Source organism: Oncorhynchus keta, chromosome 28 (assembly GCF_023373465.1).
Source record: "Oncorhynchus keta strain PuntledgeMale-10-30-2019 chromosome 28, Oket_V2, whole genome shotgun sequence".
Taxonomy (NCBI): domain Eukaryota; kingdom Metazoa; phylum Chordata; class Actinopteri; order Salmoniformes; family Salmonidae; genus Oncorhynchus; species Oncorhynchus keta.
The window spans coordinates 14,234,770-14,256,462 of record NC_068448.1 but is presented as its reverse complement, the minus strand read 5'-3'; the positions used below and the strand labels follow the sequence as shown (position 1 = coordinate 14,256,462).

General features: G+C 44.4%; 1 protein-coding gene across 1 annotated transcript; it reads right to left on the bottom strand.

Annotated features, from left to right (window-relative positions):
- Positions 1 to 2,354: 2,354 nt before the first annotated feature.
- On the bottom strand, positions 2,355 to 5,191 carry LOC118376213 (transcription factor Sp5-like). The gene is made up of 2 exons (XM_035762899.2): positions 4,854 to 5,191; positions 2,355 to 4,282 (listed from the first exon to the last, which is right to left on the bottom strand). Exons 1-2 carry the CDS (start codon positions 4,905 to 4,907, stop codon positions 3,107 to 3,109), a joined length of 1,230 nt encoding a protein of 409 aa, XP_035618792.1. The 5' UTR covers positions 4,908 to 5,191; the 3' UTR covers positions 2,355 to 3,106.
- Positions 5,192 to 21,693: the final 16,502 nt, after the last annotated feature.

The following is a 21,693-nucleotide window of genomic DNA, read 5'->3' as shown; positions in this document are numbered from 1 at the left end:
ACGCACTGACCAACCTAACACAAAGACATAAGAAAGGAACTAAGGTCAGAACGTGACAGTACCCCCCCCAAAGGTGCGGACTCTGGCCGCAAAACCTGAACCTGTAGGGGAGGGTCTGGGTGGGCGTCTGTCCGCGGTGGCGGCTCTGGGGCGGGACGTGGACCCCACTCCACCATAGTCTTTGTTTGCCCGCTTAAGTGCCGCCTTTGGAGCGGTGACCCTCGCCGCCAACCTCGGACTGGGGACCCTTGCAGCGGGCCGCGAATAGATGGGAGACTCCGGCAGTGCCTGACAGGCAGGAGATTCCGGCAGCGCCGTAGTGACGGGCGGCTCTGGCAGCTCCTGACTGACGGGCGGCTCTGGCAGCTCAGGACAGACGGGCGGCTCTGGCAGCTCAGGACTGACAGGTGGCTCTGGGAGCTAAGGACAGACGGCTGCTCTGGCAGCTCAGGACAGACGGGCGGCTCTGGCAGCTCAGGACAGATGGCGGCTCTGGCCTGGAGAGAGAACCTGGAGGGAGGAGATGGAGAGACAGCCTAGTGCATGGGGCTGCCACAGGACCCACCAGGCTGGGGAGACCTACAGGAGGCCTGGTGCGTGGAGGAGGCACCGGATGGACCGGGCTGTGGTGGAGCTCTGGTGTGCAGCCTTGGCACCACTCCTCCAGGCTGGATGACCACTTTAGCCCGGACCCTCCAGAGTGCAGGAATAGGTTGAACCGGGCTGTGGGTGAGCACTGGAGATCTGGTGCATACCACTCGCACCTTTCGCTTCGGCTCAATACCCACATTCGCCCGGCACGGGCGGAGCTCAGACATAGGACGCACTGCACCCTCCCAGCGCCCCAGAGACACAGCACGCAGTGCCGGCACAGGATACCCTGGGCCGAAACGGTGTACCGGAGACCAAACATGCTGGGCCGGCACAACACGCCCTGGCTGGATGCCCACTCTCGCATGGCACTTGCGGGGGGCTGGCCGATAGCGCACCGGGCTATGAGCGTGTACTGGCGACACCGTGTGCTTGACTGCATAACACAGTGCCTGACCAGTACTGTGCTTCTTCCGGTAAGCACGGGGAGTTGGCTCAGGTCTATCGCCTGACTCCGCCAATCTCCCTGTGTTCCCCCGCCAATGTTTTGGGGCTGCCTCTCGTGCCTGTTGCGCTGCCTTACCTCATACCGCCCAGCTCTCGCTGCCTCCAGTTCTTCCTTGGGGCGGCGAGATTCCCCAGCTTGTGCCCAGGGTCCCTTGCATTCCAGTATCTCCTCCCAAGTCCAGAACCCTCTGCTCCAGGTTACCACGCTGCTTGGTCCTTTATTGGTGGGTAGTTCTGTAACGGTTTTCCTCTTCTTTTGAGGAGGAGTAGGAAAGATCGGACCAATGCACAGCATGGTAAGTGTCCATATTTTAATTAAAGAAAACCGAACCAAAAGAACAAGAGAATTTTTTTAAAACCGAAACAGTCCTGTATGGCAAAACACAGACACAGAAAACAACTACACACAAATCATAGTGGGAAAACAGGCTGCCTAAGCATGGTTCTCAATCAGAGACAACGATAAACAGCTGCCTCTGATCGGGAACCATACCAGGCCAAACACAGAAATACAAAAACATAGAACAACACATAGAATGCCCACCCCAACTCACGCCCTGACCAAACTAAAATAGAGACATAAAAAAGGAACTAAGGTCAGGACGTGACAGTAACACGGCTGTGATGTAGAATATAGGGGCTGGGGGCAATTGGGAGGAGGCTAATGGGAGAGAAAGCTCCTTAAAATTGAGAGGGTAAGGCTGGGGGAGAGGGGAGGCTGGGAGTTAGAAAGAGGTGAGAGAGGGGGTGAGGCTTGGGGAGAGGGTGAAGCTGGGTGCTAGAGAGGGGGGATGAAGAGGAAAAATCAAAGGGCTTTCCTGTCACCACTGGGGTGGTCTAAGCAACAGGGGGGTCTGAGCAACGGGGGTCCCATTCAAAGGAGGAGTCCTGTCGAGTGGAGGGCCAGTGCATCTGTTGACTCAATCTCCTCAATTCAGAGAAAGTAAACAGCCATTAAAGCCACATGATTGTGAACTTGATTGCAGAAGGCGAAACAACTTTCCCTGAACCCCCCAAACTGCACTCAAACAGCCCCCGTCCCCCCACCAAACTACTCCCTGAACAGCCCCTTGTCCCCTCTACCAAACTGCCCCCAAACAGCCCCCACCCCCCCACCAAACTGCCCCCAAACATTCCTTCACACTTCAATGATAGAATACTGAAATTCACACAATACTAGTGTTAGGTGGAAGTAGGCATAGCAAGCATTTGAGTCTCACATAACATCAGATAACATGGATTTGCTTTAGCAAGGAATTTACATTTATTAAAATGTACATGCGATCTTACCTTGAATAAGGTTGTGCGTGAAATAAATATATACATTATTTACAAAGTCTTACAAATGTTTGTTTGTATCTACAGTATATTAATGGCAATTCACATTATAATGAAATAACATTAATCAATTTCAACTATAATTAATAAAACATTATCACACTGATCCCGCCAATCAACCGTCAGATCAATATTTGTATACATTTGGCCAAATAGGACATTTCTAAAATCAACCCATGTGTGGTATACTTATTTCAGATACATGTTCCTCCTCAGATAATTAACAGTTCATTAACAAAAAGATTTCCAGATTCTAAAAGGTGAAACATGCAGAAAGTTGATTATTTGCATATTACACACATTTGCTGAATTATTTACATTTTAATATTACAAATCAAATCTAAATCAAATGAATGCCTTGGACTTTGATAAATGATCACTGTTGGAACCATGTCATCATTAAGAGGAAAGAGTTCCTTTGATCTTGCTAATCATTTTGTGTGATAACTAGAAATGCCCATCACAGTGAATGCTCTGTATCCATATTTAAATCCTAAACCTCGCCACGCACTTGTTATGAAATACCTCTCACGACAACAGAATATGCTATAGAGTGTATAATCTGTCCTCGTGGTTCGCTCCACTCTATCTCAGGGTCTGTGGCAGTTAGTTACAGTGCAGTCACACATTGCAATCTCTTGACTCTATAATGCGGCCCTCACAGTCTGCTTTACTCTCTCTTGATATTGGCCAATAGAGAGTCTGACGTGTTCCCACCGGACCGGCTCTTCCTACTCTGGTGAGTCTTGACGTGTTTGGAGAGGTGGTCGCTCCTCATGAACCTCTTTCCACACTGCTGGCATCCGAACCTCTTCTCCCCGGTGTGTGTTCTGAGGTGGCGCTGTAGCTCGTCAGAGCGTGTGAAGCTCTTCCCGCAGAACAGCCAGTTGCAGATGAACGGCCTCTCCCCGGCATGCCAGCGCAGGTGAGCCTTCAGGTGAGATGTCTTCTTGTACACCTTGCCACACTCTGGGATGTGGCAGATGTGCAGTCTCTTCTTGCCAAACTCGAGTCCCCTGCCATTGGCCTGGCAGTTGGGGCACTTGCAGCGACGGCAGCGGCGAGTGGAGGATAACAGGCCCTTGGAGGTGCCCTGGAGGAGGGCTGTGATTTGGGGCTGTTGACCCAGGACCAGCTGCCGGCCCAGGGAGAAGGCGTGGGGGTGGTTGGAGGAGCTGCTGTGGCCAGTGGTCTGGGGGAGGCTCCACCACCCCTGCTGGCCCTCCTCCCCCACGTGGTGGTGTCCTCCGGATAGATGGTGCCTGGCAGATGAGACAGAGTTCTGGAGGAAGCTGGGGAAGTTCTGTCCCACAGAGACTGCGTTGTGTTGAGGGTAGTAGGGCGGCCCATTGGGGCCCTGGCTCTGGGACGAGAGGACCTTGACTGGAGAGAGCTCGAAGGAGTAGGCGGACGGAGGCTCGGCCGGCGGAGTCAGGGGCAGCTCGTGGTGGTGGTGGTGATGGTGGTGGTAATGGTGGAGCGCGTGGGGGTGGGGGTGAGGACCCAGGCCAGCCTGCAGACTGTGTCCATGTCCAACAGGGAACTGGACCTTGGGCACCGTTAACGTCATGGCCTGGTGGGCGGCTGCGGCTGCAGTGAGGCTGGAGGCACTGAGACTAGAACTAGGGGCCACCGCCACCTCGTTGCTCCACAGTTGGAACATCCCGGAGGCTGCGCCCACCCTCATGGACCCCTCATAGGGAAACTGGGAACCATCGGCGCCCACCATGGAGCCCACAGTGCCCCCCACAACCGTCCCCCCCACCTGCCAGGCCTGGCTACAGGTGGTGGCCAAGAAGGACAGGGTGTTGGGAGCTCCCTCTGGGGACGAGCTGGGGGTCCGGTCCTGGTAGAAGATGGATAAAGAACATGGTTCACTACCTCACACTAATGAGCCAAGCTCATTAAAACTTCAAAGTCAAATGTATTCAGAACTCACTTTTTACATCAGAAGTTGTACAAAGTGCTTTCAGAATAAGTATCTTTACATTTCATTAATTATTAATTAATAGTGTAAATAATTATGTTATTTCTCACGTCATACTTTTTTTTGCTGTTGAATATAACAGACGATAACAGACGTTTGCAAATTAATGTAAACTACAATATTCGCAAATCGTTATCAATCACTAATCAATCACAATAATTAAATTCTCATGATACCATGTTATTTGTTCAACATAAAACTTCCTAACATTCTTTAATTCTTCAAGATTTTACAATACTTTACGTTTTCTTAGTTATAAACGCATCAGACAGTGAATAGCCTACTGAAAATCCTTGGGAAATCAAGCTTTAGAACTCTGCAATTATTAGTTGTTGCGCAAGTTCTTCTTGCCACACATTTATGAGGACTCCATAAACGGTAAAAGTAGAACTGCCTATACTGATCTGTATCAAAATGATTACTAACAAACCTGTAAAAAGGTGTGCAGAAAGTTGTCAGTCCGTTGTATCGTCAGAGCTGCCATCTGTTCACCGGCTCTGTCTCGCTCCTGCAACACGAGCTGCGCAGACCAGCGACGATGGCGGTGCAGGGAAGCGCAAAAGCAAGCGCTCCGGTCAAGAGCGACCCTGAAAATAAAAACAGTCCTATTCCGAAACAAAGTAATCCAATGTCATTCAAGAAAATTGTACTGCCCTCAGTCCGTCTGGTTCCAACTCATAAAATGGTCTGAATGAATGAAAAACCCAAACTCATTCCACTTTATTTGAATCCTTTTCGGTCACAAGCAGTCGCATTCAACCACAGAGCAGAGCGTGTCTTTTGAAGTGCGAGTGAGGAATTAACTATTGCAATATCAATGCTGTGTATAATGTCAAAGGAAGTTGGGCTGCATCTCGTCTTTATAGGGCGAGAGGGTCCTCTCAACGGGGTCTCCACGAGAACCAGTGAACGAAGAGAGAGAGGGGGATGTGAGGATTATTATTTGGGGAGGGGGTTACATTGATAATAAATTAGGTTAGGAGGTGGGTTGCTCATAATTTCACTCAATTTTAACCAAATCCTGACCTCGCGAAACAACTCCTTCCTCAATTGTTCTGCATAACTTTGAGGCGTGATAAAGTCTTCTCCAATATCCTACAATTTGAAGGAGGGATGTGCTCCCGATTTTATTTGCATATAAACTGCGTAACTGCTTTAGTATACCTGCAACCGGTATTATTATGAATAATAATATGCCAAATCATAATAAAAAGAAGCATGATAATTCAATAAATATAGGTTCAATTTATAGAATCAAATATCCATGATAAACAGTTAATGAATACATGTCTTATTGTGTTCAAGGCACCATAATGTAAAGCTATTGTTTTAGATGAGATGAATTAGCCATCACAGAGTATTTAGTGTCAAGTACATTGGTGATACACTGTATCATACCAGGCTGGGCAATACATCATCAAATCCGTTTCGAAGTCACAATCAAATCAGTTTAATCACAGAAATAACTGAAACGCTTATAATCATCTTCCCTGAATTTCTCTATTTGTTCTGTCTTTCTCGTGGTTACACCTTCCCAGGCATTTCACTTGGGATCTGACTGTAGTGTCGGACACATAGCCCTCACGACCGTAAAATTAAATGTTTTCCCTCACAAAGATAATTGATAAAAATCGAATCAAAGCCTCCCTAATTCTCTCTGCTAGGTGACACATCAAATAGGTCCTGCAAGTGCTTGACTCCTTCACACTTCAGGGTCATGGAAAGGTCGTTTCAGATCTAGCACATTGAATAGAGATTGGGAGAGTTAATCTCATTCTGTAGGTCTGTTCACCATTACAATGTTGAGTTTAAATCTAAGTCTGGAGTTTACCTCATTTCTCATGTAAATGGAGGAACAAAGCCTGAGCCTCTTCTCTTCACAATGAACCACATTATCCACATAGGTCTGGGGTTTTCATTCCAAGAGAATGCAGAAAACTTTGCAGATAATTCACAGACATTGTGTGTTCTTACAAAATACCAGTCTTATTTAAGACAAACTGTATATCAGTCATACTGTAAGCTACCAGTATATTTTACTTTCCAGCTACCTTATTTGTAAAAGTTTAGTTTAATGCGGACAAGAATGGGCAAGCATTAAACATTAACACCAGGCAATATTTACAAATGTTGTCACTGTCAACCTAATCTGACCACAGGAATGTTGATGATTGAACAGCTGCTATACGTTATTATAACACTATAACATGATTGAGTTTGCCCTATGACCATTTGAGGCAGAGATGATTTCCTCTGCCATTTGTAAAGAAAAAGGCTTGTAGCCAGAAGTGTGGGTCAGCGTTGCCCCTAATATATATATGTGTATATATGTGTATATAATATATGTGTGTGTGTGTGTGTGTGTGTGTGTGTGTGTGTGTGTGTGTGTGTGTGTGTGTGTGTGTGTGTGTGTGTGTGTGTGTGTGTGTGTGTGTGTGTGTGTGTGTGTGTGTGTGTGTGTGTGTGTGTGTGTGTGTTACAATTGGTGTAATAGAATATGGTGATAGTTTAAATAAAAAAGCAAACACCCTGAAGAAAGTGACAGAAGGGGACAGGGAATGTATCATGACTTTATATTTAAAATGTTTGATAAATTATAGGTTTATAGCTCATGCTTTGATGTAATGCTAATGCAATGAAGGGTGTTAATCACTTTGAGTGGAAGGCCTTTCATGGCCATTTTATATTGGCTCAAGAGAGAGGATCTATTACGTGGTGCATGAACATATATCATGTCATCTCAATAAATATGACCCAAATTATGCATTTAACTTAATACTACAAAGAAAAGTATGTAGTTGGCTCTCAGCTCTGAAGGATCCTGTCTACTATGCAGTAGAATTCAGCTCCTTATACAAATGTGTTGTTACACCCACCCTTTGTGAACAGTACAAGATATCCATTCAATCTTCTGTAACCTTAGCTTGCCATCAAAAAACAATAGATAACATGGCTTTTTGGCGAGGAAATCCTCACTAATTCTTCACACAAAAAATATGCCTGTTAAAATGCGTCTGTAATAGGTATGTTGAAACAGTATTTTCACTTCGAAATGCATTCCTTTCAAAACGGTTATGTCTCTATGTTCTCTAAGAAAAAAAACGTTTCACAGAATGCACTTTGATCTACTATCTTTGGATACAGATTCCCAGTGCAGCTTTAAAAAAAATGTAATAGTATAAGGAATGATTTAAATAAAAAAAGAACAGGATGCAAACAAATGAAAGAGAGCAAGAGCTCTTCCAAGAAGGAAGACATCAAATATTAGTGCTGTCCCATCTTCAAGGCTCGGAGAGAGGCAGAGGTACCCAGGCTGCTGCTGTGTGTCTCGTTAGGCTTTGTTACACAGCACTAGTTGTTAATTACCCTGATTCCTATTTCCTGTCCATTCTCTTCCCCTCCTCCCCCCATCTCCCCTCCTACCACTCCCCCCACTGTAGGACTGCCTCCCTCCCCTCCCACCTTCCCAGATGAGGTGCTTTGAAGTGCAAAGTACTCTCTCCTCACTTTGAACTGTGAAAACAATGCTTATGTGGTGGTGCTCTGCTTACAGCTTCCCTTCCCTTCCCCGTGTTAGCTAATTTAAATAGACCTGGAACAAACAGCGAGCAGGCTTCCTTATAAAAAATTCCCTCATTTCCAGGGAGAGAGCCATCCCAGTGTTCAGCTGTTGCGATAGCCTTACAACTGTAAACACTCATGGTTGCTGAGGACAGATAGCCGGCCTTCGGAATATAAAAAACGAGGACTTCAGAGTTATCATAATATATCATTGAGGCCATTTAAAGAATTTAAACTGAAGGGAGAATAGATTGGTAATTGATATAACATGTATGAAATAGGTCAGAACACAAACTATCTCAGGGTAAATTTCTGCAGTGTAATAGTGTAATGTGTGAATGAATGTATATCAAACTGTCATACTTTTCACCCATTACAGCTAAAGAAAACATAATGTGTCTGCCCAACCCCCTTAACTCCCTCTTTGAAGACAACCAAAACAATGCTTGCAGAATATGCTAGTAGCTAGTCAAGCTGTTTTTTCTATTTTATCATCATGCCTCGGGGGGGGGGCAGTTAAAAGCCCTCAGATCACTAAATTGTCCCAGCTGTCATGACCATCTGTACCCTAAAAGGCCATGCAGCCACACAGACACAGGGCAGAGGAGAGAGGAACAGCATTTGTACTGGTGGCCCAGGGTTACATCACAAATGGCACCCTATTCCCTACACAGTGCACTACTTTTGATCAGAGCCCTATGGGCCCTTGTCAAAAGTAATGCACTATATAAGGAATAGGGGTACCATTTGGGACGTAGACCCAAGTCAGACAGCTTCTGTTTTACAGCACCAAGCTGAGTAATAATCACTAAATGCCAGTCTTGTGATAAACAGTGAGCTAATGGACAAGACAGGAGATAGAAAGCAGGTTTAAAGCCTGCAGCTTTACTTTAGAAGCATTCGGAAGGAGAAGAAGAAGTGTTGAGGAGGAGAGTAGGGGGGGTTTCAGTACATTTAGTAGGGAAATTAAACTTAAAACTACCAAATTAAAATTAAACTACCACTGTCAAAACAAGTGCTTAATAAGTTATGATTGGTATCCTGATCTTCATAAATATAGTACAGGTAGATACTGCGAAATATAAGTCTTCAAATACTGATGGAACAAACAGAGGTATTGAAAAGTCACTGTCAATCAATCAATAATATAATAGTCTTAGCAAAAATTATTATCTTAAATTTACTATCTGTAGAAACTATGAGAAAAGAAAGGTTCAGAACTTTTGTCCAACATCCCAGCACAGTTGAAAAATATATGGCAATTAGAAATCAAAACTGGATGGTTTTCAGAGATAGATGGTAGAGGTAGCTGGTAGAAATATATATATATATATATATATATATATATATATATATATATATATATATATATATATATATATATATATATGTATATATATATATATATATATATATATATATATATATATATATATATATATATATATATATATATATATATATATATATATATATATATATATGGGGGGTTGGAAAAAATCCAGATGTGGAAAAGAGGAAATAATGTATTCTGTAAATCTTGAATTCCCACACATGTGCAGTTTGGCCCTAGACCTGTCTATTAGCATGTAGACAGACTACAGCTTCTCCAGTCACCTGGACAGACAGACAGCACAGCACACATCTCCACTTGTCAAATAACATTTTTATCAATATCAGGAGCACTTGAAGTTTGTTTGCATTTTGTTTTTCTGACACTCTTAACACCTTCAGAAGTCAGAACACAGGAATGTGTGATCAAAGCGTCTCACGGTTAGTTCTGGAAACACTGGAGTGCTTTGATACTCCACATCAATATTTCAATTCAACAATCGCTTGACATGCACCCATACTCACAGAAGCGAAATACGAAAAAGAAGGAGTAAAGAGAGAGAGAGAGAGAGATCTAGGAAAGGTGGAATGGGGGGGCTGCATGGAGAAACTATAAGAGAGATGGATTGAAGGAATCGTTAACATGTCTTTCTTTTCCTTTCAAAGTAATTTTGCACAAAGTCAAATGATTTGCTTTATAGCTGTTATTTAGTGATTTTTGACCACATTTTCCCTTCACATTAACAACATGGAACTATTGAAAATATGATTAAGGTCCAAGCTGCCTAAATATCACTTTCATGCCACTATCATTTCATTATTTACAAGCTCACTCAGGGAGAAGATATGATCACTTTGTATGGAAGAAAAAAATGTGTGACAACTCAAATTGCTACAAAGAACATGTTGATTATTCCTACTGCTATTGTACAAGGCCTAGGAGTATTGGCTTACTGTGAACCGTAGGCAAACTTTTATGTTAAGTCATCTCAACAATAGAACATTTCAAATGTATGATAACTAATTTACTGTGAAATAACTCAACTGTTTATTCATAGGATTTGCGGTGTAAACTCCCTAAAATGACTAATTCCCCACAATGCAATAGCTGTCTATTGTCACATTATACCACAGAATACTATAATAATATGAATAATAGAAACATCTAGGGAACAATGGAACTGATCAATCAAGAAGCAGCTTTTCACACACAAACACACACACACACACACACACACACACACACACACACACACACACACACACACACACACACACACACACACACACACACACACACACACACACACACACACACACACACACACACACGTAAATAATTAGTTCAAACACTTGACAATGCGCTTTCACAGGCATCAAGCTAATGCGGGCATTGTATTGTGCTGAAGCTTGGACCCCTGGCAGTTTATCTTACAGTGTTGTCAGAGTGACAGCAGAAGATGTGAGCATGTGTCGCATTGACAATGGCGTCTGATCTTAGCTAATGTACTCTTATGGGATTGACTGTTCTCTCATTTTTATTTTATTTTATTTCACCTTTATTTAACCAGGTAGGCTAGTTGAGAACAAGTTCTCATTTGCAACTGCGACCTGGCCAAGATAAAGCATAGCAGTGTGAACAGACAACACAGAGTTACACATGGAGTAAACAATTAACAAGTCAATAACGCAGTAGAAAAAAAGGGGAGTCTATATACATTGTGTGCAAAAGGCATGGGGAGGTAGGCGAATAATTACAATTTAGCAGATTAACACTGGAGTGATAAATGATCAGATGGTCATGTACAGGTAGAGATATTGGTGTGCAAAAGAGCAGGAAAGTAAATAAATAAAAACAGTATGGGGATGAGGTAGGTGAAAATGGGTGGGCTATTTACCAATAGACTATGTACAGCTGCAGCGATCGGTTAGCTGCTCAGATAGCAGATGTTTGAAGTTGGTGAGGGAGATAAAAGTCTCCAACTTCAGCGATTTTGCAATTCGTTACAGTCACAGGCAGCAGAGTACTGGAACGAAAGGCGGCCAAATGAGGTGTTGGCTTTAGGGATGATCAGTGAGATACACCTGCTGGAGCGCGTGCTACGGATGGGTGTTGCCATTGTGACCAGTGAACTGAGATAAGGCAGAGCTTTACCAAGCATGGACTTGTAGATGACCTGGAGCCAGTGGGTCTGGCGACGAATATGCAGCGAGGGCCAGCCGACTAGAGGATACAAGTCGCAGTGGTGGGTGGTATAAGGTGCTTTAGTGACAAAGCGGATGGCACTGTGATAAACTGCATCCAGTTTGCTGAGTAGAGTGTTGGAAGCAATTTTGTAGATGACATCGCCGAAGTCGAGGATCGGTAGGATAGTCAGTTTTACTAGGGTAAGTTTGGCGGCGTGAGTGAAGGAGGCTTTGTTGCGGAATAGAAATAGAAAGCCGACTCTTGATTTGATTTTCGATTGGAGATGTTTGATATGAGTCTGGAAGGAGAGTTTACAGTCTAGCCAGACACCTAGGTACTTATAGATGTCCACATATTCAAGGTCGGAACCATCCAGGGTGGTGATGCTAGTCGGGCATGCGGGTGCAGGCAGCGATCGGTTGAAAAGCATGCATTTGGTTTTACTAGCGTTTAAGAGCAGTTGGAGGCCACGGAAGGAGTGTTGTATGGCATTGAAGCTCGTTTGGAGGTTAGATAGCACAGTGTCCAAGGACGGGCCGGAAGTATATAGAATGGTGTCGTCTGCGTAGAGGTGGATCAGGGAATCGCCCGCAGCAAGAGCAACATCATTGATATATAAAGAGAAAAGAGTCGGCCCGAGAATTGAACCCTGTGGCACCCCCATAGAGACTGCCAGAGGACCGGACAGCATGCCCTCCGATTTGACACACTGAACTCTATCTGCAAAGTAATTGGTGAACCAGGCAAGGCAGTCATCCGAAAAACCGAGGCTACTGAGTCTGCCGATAAGAATATGGTGATTGACAGAGTCGAAAGCCTTGGCAAGGTCGATGAAGATGGCTGCACAGTACTGTCTTTTATCGATGGCGGTTATGATATCGTTTAGTACCTTGAGCGTGGCTGAGGTGCACCCGTGACCGGCTCGGAAACCAGATTGCACAGCGGAGAAGGTACGGTGGTATTCGAGATGGTCAGCGACCTGTTTGTTGACTTGGCTTTCGAAGACCTTAGATAGGCAGGGCAGGATGGATATAGGTCTGTAACAGTTTGGGTCCAGGGTGTCTCCCCCTTTGAAGAGGGGGATGACTGCTGCAGCTTTCCAATCCTTGGGGATCTCAGACGATATGAAAGAGAGGTTGAACAGGCTGGTAATAGGGGTTGCGACAATGGCGGCGGAGAGTTCCAGAAATAGAGGGTCCAGATTGTCAAGCCCAGCTGATTTGTACGGGTCCAGGTTTTGCAGCTCTTTCAGAACATCTGCAATCTGGATTTGGGTAAAGGAGAACCTGGAGAGTCTTGGGCGAGGAGCTGCGGGGGGGCGGAGCTGTTGGCCGAGGTTGGAGTAGCCAGGCGGAAGGCATGGCCAGCCGTTGAGAAATGCTTGTTGAAGTTTTCGATAATCATGGATTTATCGGTGGTGACCGTGTTACCTAGCCTCAGTGCAGTGGGCAGCTGGGATGAGGTGCTCTTGTTCTCCATGGACTTCAGTGTCCCAGAACTTTTTGGAGTTGGAGCTACAGGATGCAAACTTCTGCCTGAAGAAGCTGGCCTTAGCTTTCCTGACTGACTGCGTGTATTGGTTCCTGACTTCCCTGAACAGTTACATATCGCGGGGACTATTCGATGCTATTGCAGTCCGCCACAGGATGTTTTTGTGCTGGTTCGAGGGCAGTCAGGTCTGGAGTGAACCAAGGGCTGTATCTGTTCTTAGTTCTGCTTTTTCTGAACGGAGCATGCTTATCTAAAATGGTGAGGAAGTTACTTTTAAAGAATGACCAGGCATCCTCAACTGACGGGATGAGGTCAATGTTCTTCCAGGATACCCGGGCCAGGTCGATTAGAAAGGCCTGCTCACAGAAGTGTTTTAGGGAGCGTTTGACAGTGATGAGGGGTGGTCGTTTGACTGCGGCTCCGTAGCGGATACAGGCAATGAGGCAGTGATCGCTGAGATCCTGGTTGAAGATTATATTTGTATTTGGAGGGCCAGTTGGTCAGGATGACGTCTATGAGGGTGCCCATGTTTACAGAGTTAGGGTTGTACCTGGTGGGTTCCTTGATGATTTGTGTGAGATTGAGGGCATCTAGCTTAGATTGTAGGACTGCCGGGGTGTTAAGCATATCCCAGTTTAGGTCACCTAACAGAACAAACTCTGAAGCTAGATGGGGGGCGATCAATTCACAAATGGTGTCCAGGGCACAGCTGGGAGCTGAGGGGGGTCGGTAGCAGGCGGCAACAGTGAGAGACTTATTTCTGGAGAGAGTAATTTTCAAAATTAGTAGTTCGAACTGTTTGGGTATGGACCTGGAAAGTATGACATTACTTTGCAGGCTATCTCTGCAGTAGACTGCAACTCCTTCCCCTTTGGCAGTTCTATCTTGACGGAAGATGTTATAGTTGGGTATGGAAATCTCTGAATTTTTGGTGTCCTTCCTGAGCCAGGATTCAGACACGGCAAGGACATCAGGGTTAGCAGAGTGTGCTAAAGCAGTGAGTAAAACAAACTTAGGGAGGAGGCTTCTGATGTTGACATGCATGAAACCAAGGCTTTTTCGATCACAGAAGTCAACAAATGAGGGTGCCTGGGGACATGCAGGGCCTGGGTTTACCTCCACATCACCCACGCAACAGAGAAGGAGTAGTATGAGGGTGCGGCTAAAGGCTATCAAAACTGGTCGCCTAGAGCGTTGGGGACAGAGAATAAGAGGAGCAGGTTTCTGGGCATGGTAGAATATATTCAGGGCATAATGCGCAGACAGGGGCATGGTGGGGTGCGGGTACAGCGGAGGTAAGCCCAGGTACTGGGTGATGATGAGAGAGGTTGTATCTCTGGACATGCTGGTTGTAATGGGTGAGGTCACTGCATGTGTGGGAGGTGGGACAAAGGAGGTATCAGGTGTATGGGATAGGGGCTCCATTGTGAACTAAAACAATGATAACTAACCTGAACAACAGTATACAAGGCATAGTGACATTTGAGAGGGACATACAGCGAGGCATACAGTAATCACAGGTGTTGAATTGGGAAAGCTAGCTAAAACAGTAGGTGAGACAACAACAGCTAATCAGCTAGCACAACAACAGCAGGTAAAATGGTGTTGACTAGGCAACGGGGCCGACAGATAAAACATAAACAAGCAGAATGGAGTACCGTGATTAATGGACAGTCCAGCGTGCATCAGCTATGTAGCCAAGTGATCAGTGTCCAGGGGGCAGCGGTGGATGGGGCAGGGGAGCTGGACTGGTGAGTGTTATCCAGGTTAAAAAAACTAACAATGACTAAATAGCTTGTAGCTAGTTAGCTGGTTAGCTTCTGGAGGTTCTTGAGTGTGTTCTAAAAAATTAAAAATAATAGCGGTTCCGTATCACATTGGGTGAGGCAGGTTACCGGAAGGTATAAACAAATTAAAAATCGAAAAGAGATAGAAAGTAAATATGGGTCCAGTGAGTGTTTGGGACGCGGCGATGTGACCTGTGCTGACAAGCTAACAGTTAGTAGGCCGGCGCTAAACAAGGTAGCAGTTAGCGGACCGGGGCTAAACAAGCTTGCAGTTAGCAGGCCGAATTAGCAAGCAAGGGGATAGCAAGGGCAAGAGAGTTAGCCTTTGGGGGACGTCGCGATGGGGTGAGTCTGTTTATTCCTCTTCATGCGCTGACATCGATAGACCGGTCGTGGGTCCGGTTATTGTAGCCCAGGAGTATGCTACGGTGGTAGCACAGGGGCTCTGGCCGGGCTAGCTTCAAGCTAAGTGGGTGGAAACGCTAGCCAGGAGTAATCATCCGGGGTTGCGGTTTCGCTAGATAGCTAGTTGTGAAGATCCAGCTGAAAAATGTTCCGTTTGCGGTGGGAATCCGGGGATAAAAAAATAAATAGGTCCGTTATGCTCTGGTTAGAGTCACGTTGTTCGAACTGGCGAGAGCTTTCCGAGCTAAAGGTTAGCTGATGACCGGTTAGCTGAAGACCGCTAGCATAGCTGGTAGTTCGCTGGCTAGCTTCAGTTAAGGGGTTCCGGTTCCGAAGTAAATATGAATACTTTAGGAAAAATAGCTACATTGGGTGAGTCGGGTTGCAGGAGAGTATTTGGAAGCTGAGGTTTAGCAAAATGTTTTAAAAGATATGCGAAGAAAAATATGTAAAAATTAAAGAAAAAAAACGATATATACAAGCGACATATACAAGGGACACGACACGACAGGACGTCTTACTGCTACTCCATCTTGGTACCAAAACTGTATCTGGTCTACAGATAGTATCCTTGCTGCATACTCATGTCTACAACGAGGCCACATGAATGAAGATGAAACAGTAAGAACAGTAAGATGAATTGGGAGAATGGAGGAATACTCTACACAGGACTGCCTATGACTGGGTTGTCTGTTGGGATCTTGTTAAATTGTTCAGCCAGGGGACTGAAGAGTAGAGAATTGGTGCCAGTGGCACGTGTCCAATGTAAATCAGTTTCTCAAAGAACAATCGTAGCCTAAACACAAAGACAGTCTCCAACTCCTACACCTGCAGCAGGGTATCTCCCTTGAAGAGCAGTAGATGTATTTGTAAACGTACGCCCTATACACACTACACCTCTAATGCCACTGTCTGTTAGCCCCCTCAGACACAGTCTACAGCTCAGCCCCAGTAATGTAGAGAGAAGTGTCACCCCTGTCACCGCCATGCCAGGGATCAACCCGCTGTGTGTTTGTGTACGGTGAACCGAGCACAGCTTTGAGGAGGCAGGTTGAGAAATGACAGAGAGACTCTTTCATCTAATCTGTGCGCCGTAATTTGCACCTCAGTAAGTTTAACTGATGACTACTGATCAAATGCACACCTTTGAAAATAAACATCTTTTGGGGGATTTTTCTCTTTCCGTAAAATGAATTATTAATACTACTGATGAGGGTTTGAAGACTGTGGTGGAGTCTGAGTATAATGATGGATCCGTTTGGGAGGGTTTTGATCTTACAAGTAAGAGGACAAGAACAGAAAATGACCCAAATGTGAGTGATATTAGACAATGTGAGTGATATTAGACAACGTGAGTGATATTAGACAATGTGAGTGATATTAGACAATGTGAGTGATATTAGACAATGTGAGTGATATTAGACAATGTGAGTGATATTAGACAACGTGAGTGATATTAGACAATGTGAGTGGTATTAGACAATGTGAGTGGTATTAGACAATGTGAGTGATAGTAGACAACGTGAGTGATATTAGACAATGTGAGTGATATTAGACAATGTGAGTGATATTAGACAATGTGAGTGGTATTAGACAATGTGAGTGATATTAGACAATGTGAGTGGTATTAGACAATGTGAGTGGTATTAGACAATGTGAGTGGTATTAGACAATGTGAGTGGTATTAGACAATGTGAGTGATATTAGACAATGTGAGTGATATTAGACAATGTGAGTGGTATTAGACTATGTGAGTGATATTAGACAATGTGAGTGATATTAGACAATGTGAGTGATATTAGACAATGTGAGTGATATTAGACAATGTGAGTGATATTAGACAACGTGAGTGATATTAGACAATGTGAGTGGTATTAGACAATGTGAGTGGTATTAGACAATGTGAGTGATAGTAGACAACGTGAGTGATATTAGACAATGTGAGTGGTATTAGACAATGTGAGTGATATTAGACAACGTGAGTGATATTAGACAATGTGAGTGGTATTAGACAATGTGAGTGGTATTAGACAATGTGAGTGGTATTAGACAATGTGAGTGGTATTAGACAATGTGAGTGATATTAGACAATGTGAGTGATAGTAGACAATGTGAGTGGTAGTAGACAAAGTCTATTATGATAAAACTGATTATAACTGATTAATAAATCCTCAATAAATCCCAAATTGGATTTAATAGTCCTGTCCCAATAATGAGTGAAAAAAACTTTTTCAATTTTAACCTGTTGAGTGTAGGGGGCAGAATTTTGATGTTTGGATGAAAAACGTGCCCAAATTAAATGGCCTATTTCTCAGACCCAGAATCTAGAATATGCATATAATTGTCAGATTAGGATAGAAAACACTCTAAAGTTTCCAAAACTGTCAAAATAGTGTCTGTGAGTATAACAGAACTGATATTGCAGGTGAAAACCTGAGGAAAATCCAACCAGGAAGTGCCTCTTATTTGGAAATCTCCCTGTTCCATTGCATGCCTTCCCTCCATTTAAAGATATATCAACCAGACTACTTTCCCTATGGCTTCCACATGGTGTGAACAGTCGTTAGACATAGTTTCAGCCTTTTATTCTGAAAAATTTGCGAGAACGATCACTTCGCGTCAGTGGATGACTGGGTGCCCTCTGAGGTTTGCATGTGCCAACAGCTTAGAGCAGACATTTTCTCTCTCTCTCCTATTGAAAAAGCTACAGTCCGGTTTAAATATTATCGATTATTTATTGTAAAAACAACCTGAGGATTGATAATAAAACGGTTTGACATGTTTCTACAAACTTTACGGATACTATTTGGAATTTTTCGTCTGCCCGTCGTGACCTGCACGAGCCTGTGGATTACTAAACATAACGTGCCAACCAAATGGAGGTTTTTGGATATAAAAATAATTTTATCGAACAAAAGGAACATTTATTGTGTAACTGGGAGTATCGTGAGTGAAAACATACGAAGATCATCAAAGGTAAGCGATTCATTTTATTGCTTTTCTGACTTTCGTGACCAATCTACTTTGCTGCTAGCTGTTTGTAATGTTTTGTCTGCTGAGAGAGATGTCCTCACATAAATGCTTGGTTTGCTTTCACTGTAAAGCTTTTTTGAAACCTGACACCAGGTGGATTACCAACAAACTAAGCTGTGTTTTGCTATATTGCACTTGTGATTTCATGAAACAGGAGAGGGGAATACCTGTAAGATACCCACCTATCCTGTGTTGCATCATGTACTCCATCCCCCTGAGGTCTAACCTGAGCCTCAGTGTCACTCATAGATAGTGGTAGTGACAGTCTCTCTCTTCACTGTCAATGTTACACTGCTCTGTGTATCCGATTAACTAACTTCCATTCCCTGGTTCTCTCATTCCTACAGCTGAACTGAGATAAACAGAAGGCTGGTGCTTTGCAAAACAAACCAACAAAAGAAAAAGATGAACAGATCTGATGAAAGAATAATCAACATGGCCTGGTAACAAACATGCCTCATAACCATGACACTTCCTCCTTCCTAAGTAGGTTACCATGGGTAAACCAATTTACAACTCCTCTCTGATCTCAGACCTGAAGAACTGGAACATTCAATGTTTCTCTGAGTCTTGGCTGAACAAGAACATAGATAATATATATTGCGGGTTTCTCCATTCTTGTCTATAACAGACTGCAGTCTCGGGTAAACTCAAGGGGAGGGGTATGTCTCTTTGTTAACATTAGAGACTGGGCACCAGCTGCTGTTAACTAGGTCTCGAGTTTTTGCTCGCCTGAGTTTGAATACCTCAAGCTGCAGACCATACTATTTACCAAGAGAGTTTTCATCTGTATTTTTCATAGCTGTCTATTTACCACCCCAAACCAATGATGGCACTAAGACCGCACTCAAGGAGCTCTATAGGGCCATACTCACACAATAAAATGCACATCCAGAGGTGACGCTTCTCGTGACTAGTGATTTTAATGCAGGAAACCTTAAATCAATTTAAAAAACGTTTTACCAGCGTATCACCTGCGCAACTAGAGGCGACAAAACTCTTGATCACCTTTACTCCACACACAGAAATGCATACAAGGCTCTTCCTCACGCTCCCTTTGGCAAATCTGACCATTACACTATCCTACTGATTCCTGCTTACAAGAAAAAACAAGTACCAGTGATGTGCCCAAAACGGAAGTGGTTCGATGAAGCGGATGCTAAGCTACAGGACTGTTTTGCTAGAAGATTTTCCCGGATTCATTCGATAACATTGAGGAGTTTTCCACAACAGTTACAATCTTCCTTAATAAGTGCATTGACGACATCGTCCCCACATTGACCGTGCATACTGTACATATCCCAACCAGAAGCCATGGATTACAGGCAACATCCGCATTGAACTAAAGGCTAGAGCTGCCGCTTTCAAGGAGCGGGACACTAATCTGGAATCATATAAGAAATAAGAAACCTCTGACAAGGCATCAAACAGACAAAGCGTAAATACAGGACTAAGATCGAATCCTACTATGCCGGCTCTGACGCTCGTATGTGGGGCAACTCCCCAAATACAAACTATCACAGATTACAAAAGGGAAACCCAGCCGGGAGCTGCCCAGTGACAGGGGCCTACCAGAAGAGCTAAGTGACTTCGATGCTCGCTTTGAGGCAAGCAACACTGAACCCTGCATGAGAGCACCAGCTGTTCCGGACAACTGTGTGACCTCGCTTTCCATGTGAGTAATACCTTTAAACAGGTTAACATTCACAAGGCCGTGGGCCAGATAGGCTACCAGGACGTGTACTTAAAACGTGCACTGATCAGCTGGCAAGTGTCTTCACTGACATTTTCAACCTCTCCCTGACCCTGAATGTAATACCTACTGTACATGTTTAAAGCAGACCACTTTAGTCCCTGTGCCCAAGAATGCCAAGGTAACCTGTCTAAATGACTATCGACCCATATAACTCACATCTATAGCCATGAAATGCAATTGAAAGGCTGATCATGGCTCACATCAACACCATCATCCCAGACACCCTGGACCCACTCTAATTTGATGTTAGTGTCAGCTTCGTCAGCACAAGAACAGTTCGTCGGGAGCTTCATAAAATTTGTTTCCATGGCCGAGCTGCCGCACACAAGTCTAACATCACCATGCACAATGCCAAGCGTCGGCTGAAGTGGTGTAAAGCTTGCCGCAATTGGACTCTGGAGCAGTCGAAATGCCTTCACTGGAGTGATGAATCGAGCTTCACCATCTGGCAGTCCGAAGGGCTAATCTGATTTTGGTGGATGTCAGGAGAATGCTACCTGCGCCAATGCAAGTGCCAACTGTAAAGTTTGGTGGAGGAGGAATAATGGTTTAGGGCTGTATTTCATGGTCCGGGCTAGGCCCCTTAGTTCCAGTGAAGGGAAATCTTAATGCTACAGTATATAATGACATTCTAGATGATTCTGTGCTTCCAACCTTGTGGCAACAGTTTTAGGAAGACCCTTTCCTTTTTCAGCATGACAATGCCCCTGTGCACAAAGCAAGGTCCATACAAAAATGGTTTGTCGAGATAAGTGTGGAAGAACTTGACTAGCCTGCACAGAGCCCTGACCTCAACTCCATTGAACACCTTTTGTATGAATTAGAATGCCGCCTGCGAGCCAGGCCTAATCACCCAATATCAGTGCCCGACATCACTTGCGCTCTTGTGGCTGAATGGATGCAAGTCCCTGCAGCAATGTTCCAACATCTAGTGGAAAGCCTTCCCAGAAGAGTGGAGGCTTTCTAGCAGCAAAGGGGAGACCAACTCCAAATTAATGCCATGATTTTGGAATGAGATGTTCGACGAGCAGGTGTCCACATACTTTTGGCTATGTAGTGTATTATCTATCTCAATTACCTCGTACCCCTGCACATCGACTCGGTACTGGTACCCAAAAATGTGTGTCTTCTACAAGGCTTCTAAACAAATTGTAACAAGTCAAGAGCTATTCATCCAGGACCGTGTGAGAGGCCGGGTGAATACAGATCTGAGGCGCGTGGCTGCCACTTGCAATATTGCTCGTCAGAGTTCCCCGCCGAGGGTAGCAGCAGTACTGCAACACCTGTGCAGCAGAAATGATAAACCCCCTCTTGAATCATTAGCTTGATAGGAGGGGTTGTGGAGGAGGAGCATAGGAGAAGGGGGTGGGCACCATCTTGATAGGAGGGGTTGTGGAGGAGGAGCATAGGAGAAGGGGTGGGCACCATCTTTAGACTGGACACCCTATCTGTGGAGGCACCATTATTTGGGAGGAGATCGAAGAGTCAGTAAAGAGAAACACAAGGCTTGTGTCATCAATCAACATACTGATGCAATTTCAGTAAACATATTACTGCATTAAATAAAGCAGGGTTACTTGGTGGGAGGAGGAAGAGGAGAGGGGATCTTAGTTAAATGTGTTTATCTTTGTTGTCTTCGAAATTAGTCACCTAAATGTGTTAAAGGTGTGCCATAATAAGTTTGTATTTATTTAACTATTATTTTACCATTATTTAA

What these genes read in the sequence shown, in the direction of transcription:
- LOC118376213 (XM_035762899.2), bottom strand. Translation starts at nt 4,907, where the DNA reads ATGGCAGCTCTGACGATACAACGGACTGACAACTTTCTGCACACCTTT. An exon ending in TTCTGCACACCTTTTTACAG is followed by an intron (nt 4,283 to 4,853) that starts GTTTGTTAGTAA and finishes ATCTTCTACCAG; the next exon opens with GACCGGACCCCCAGCTCGTC.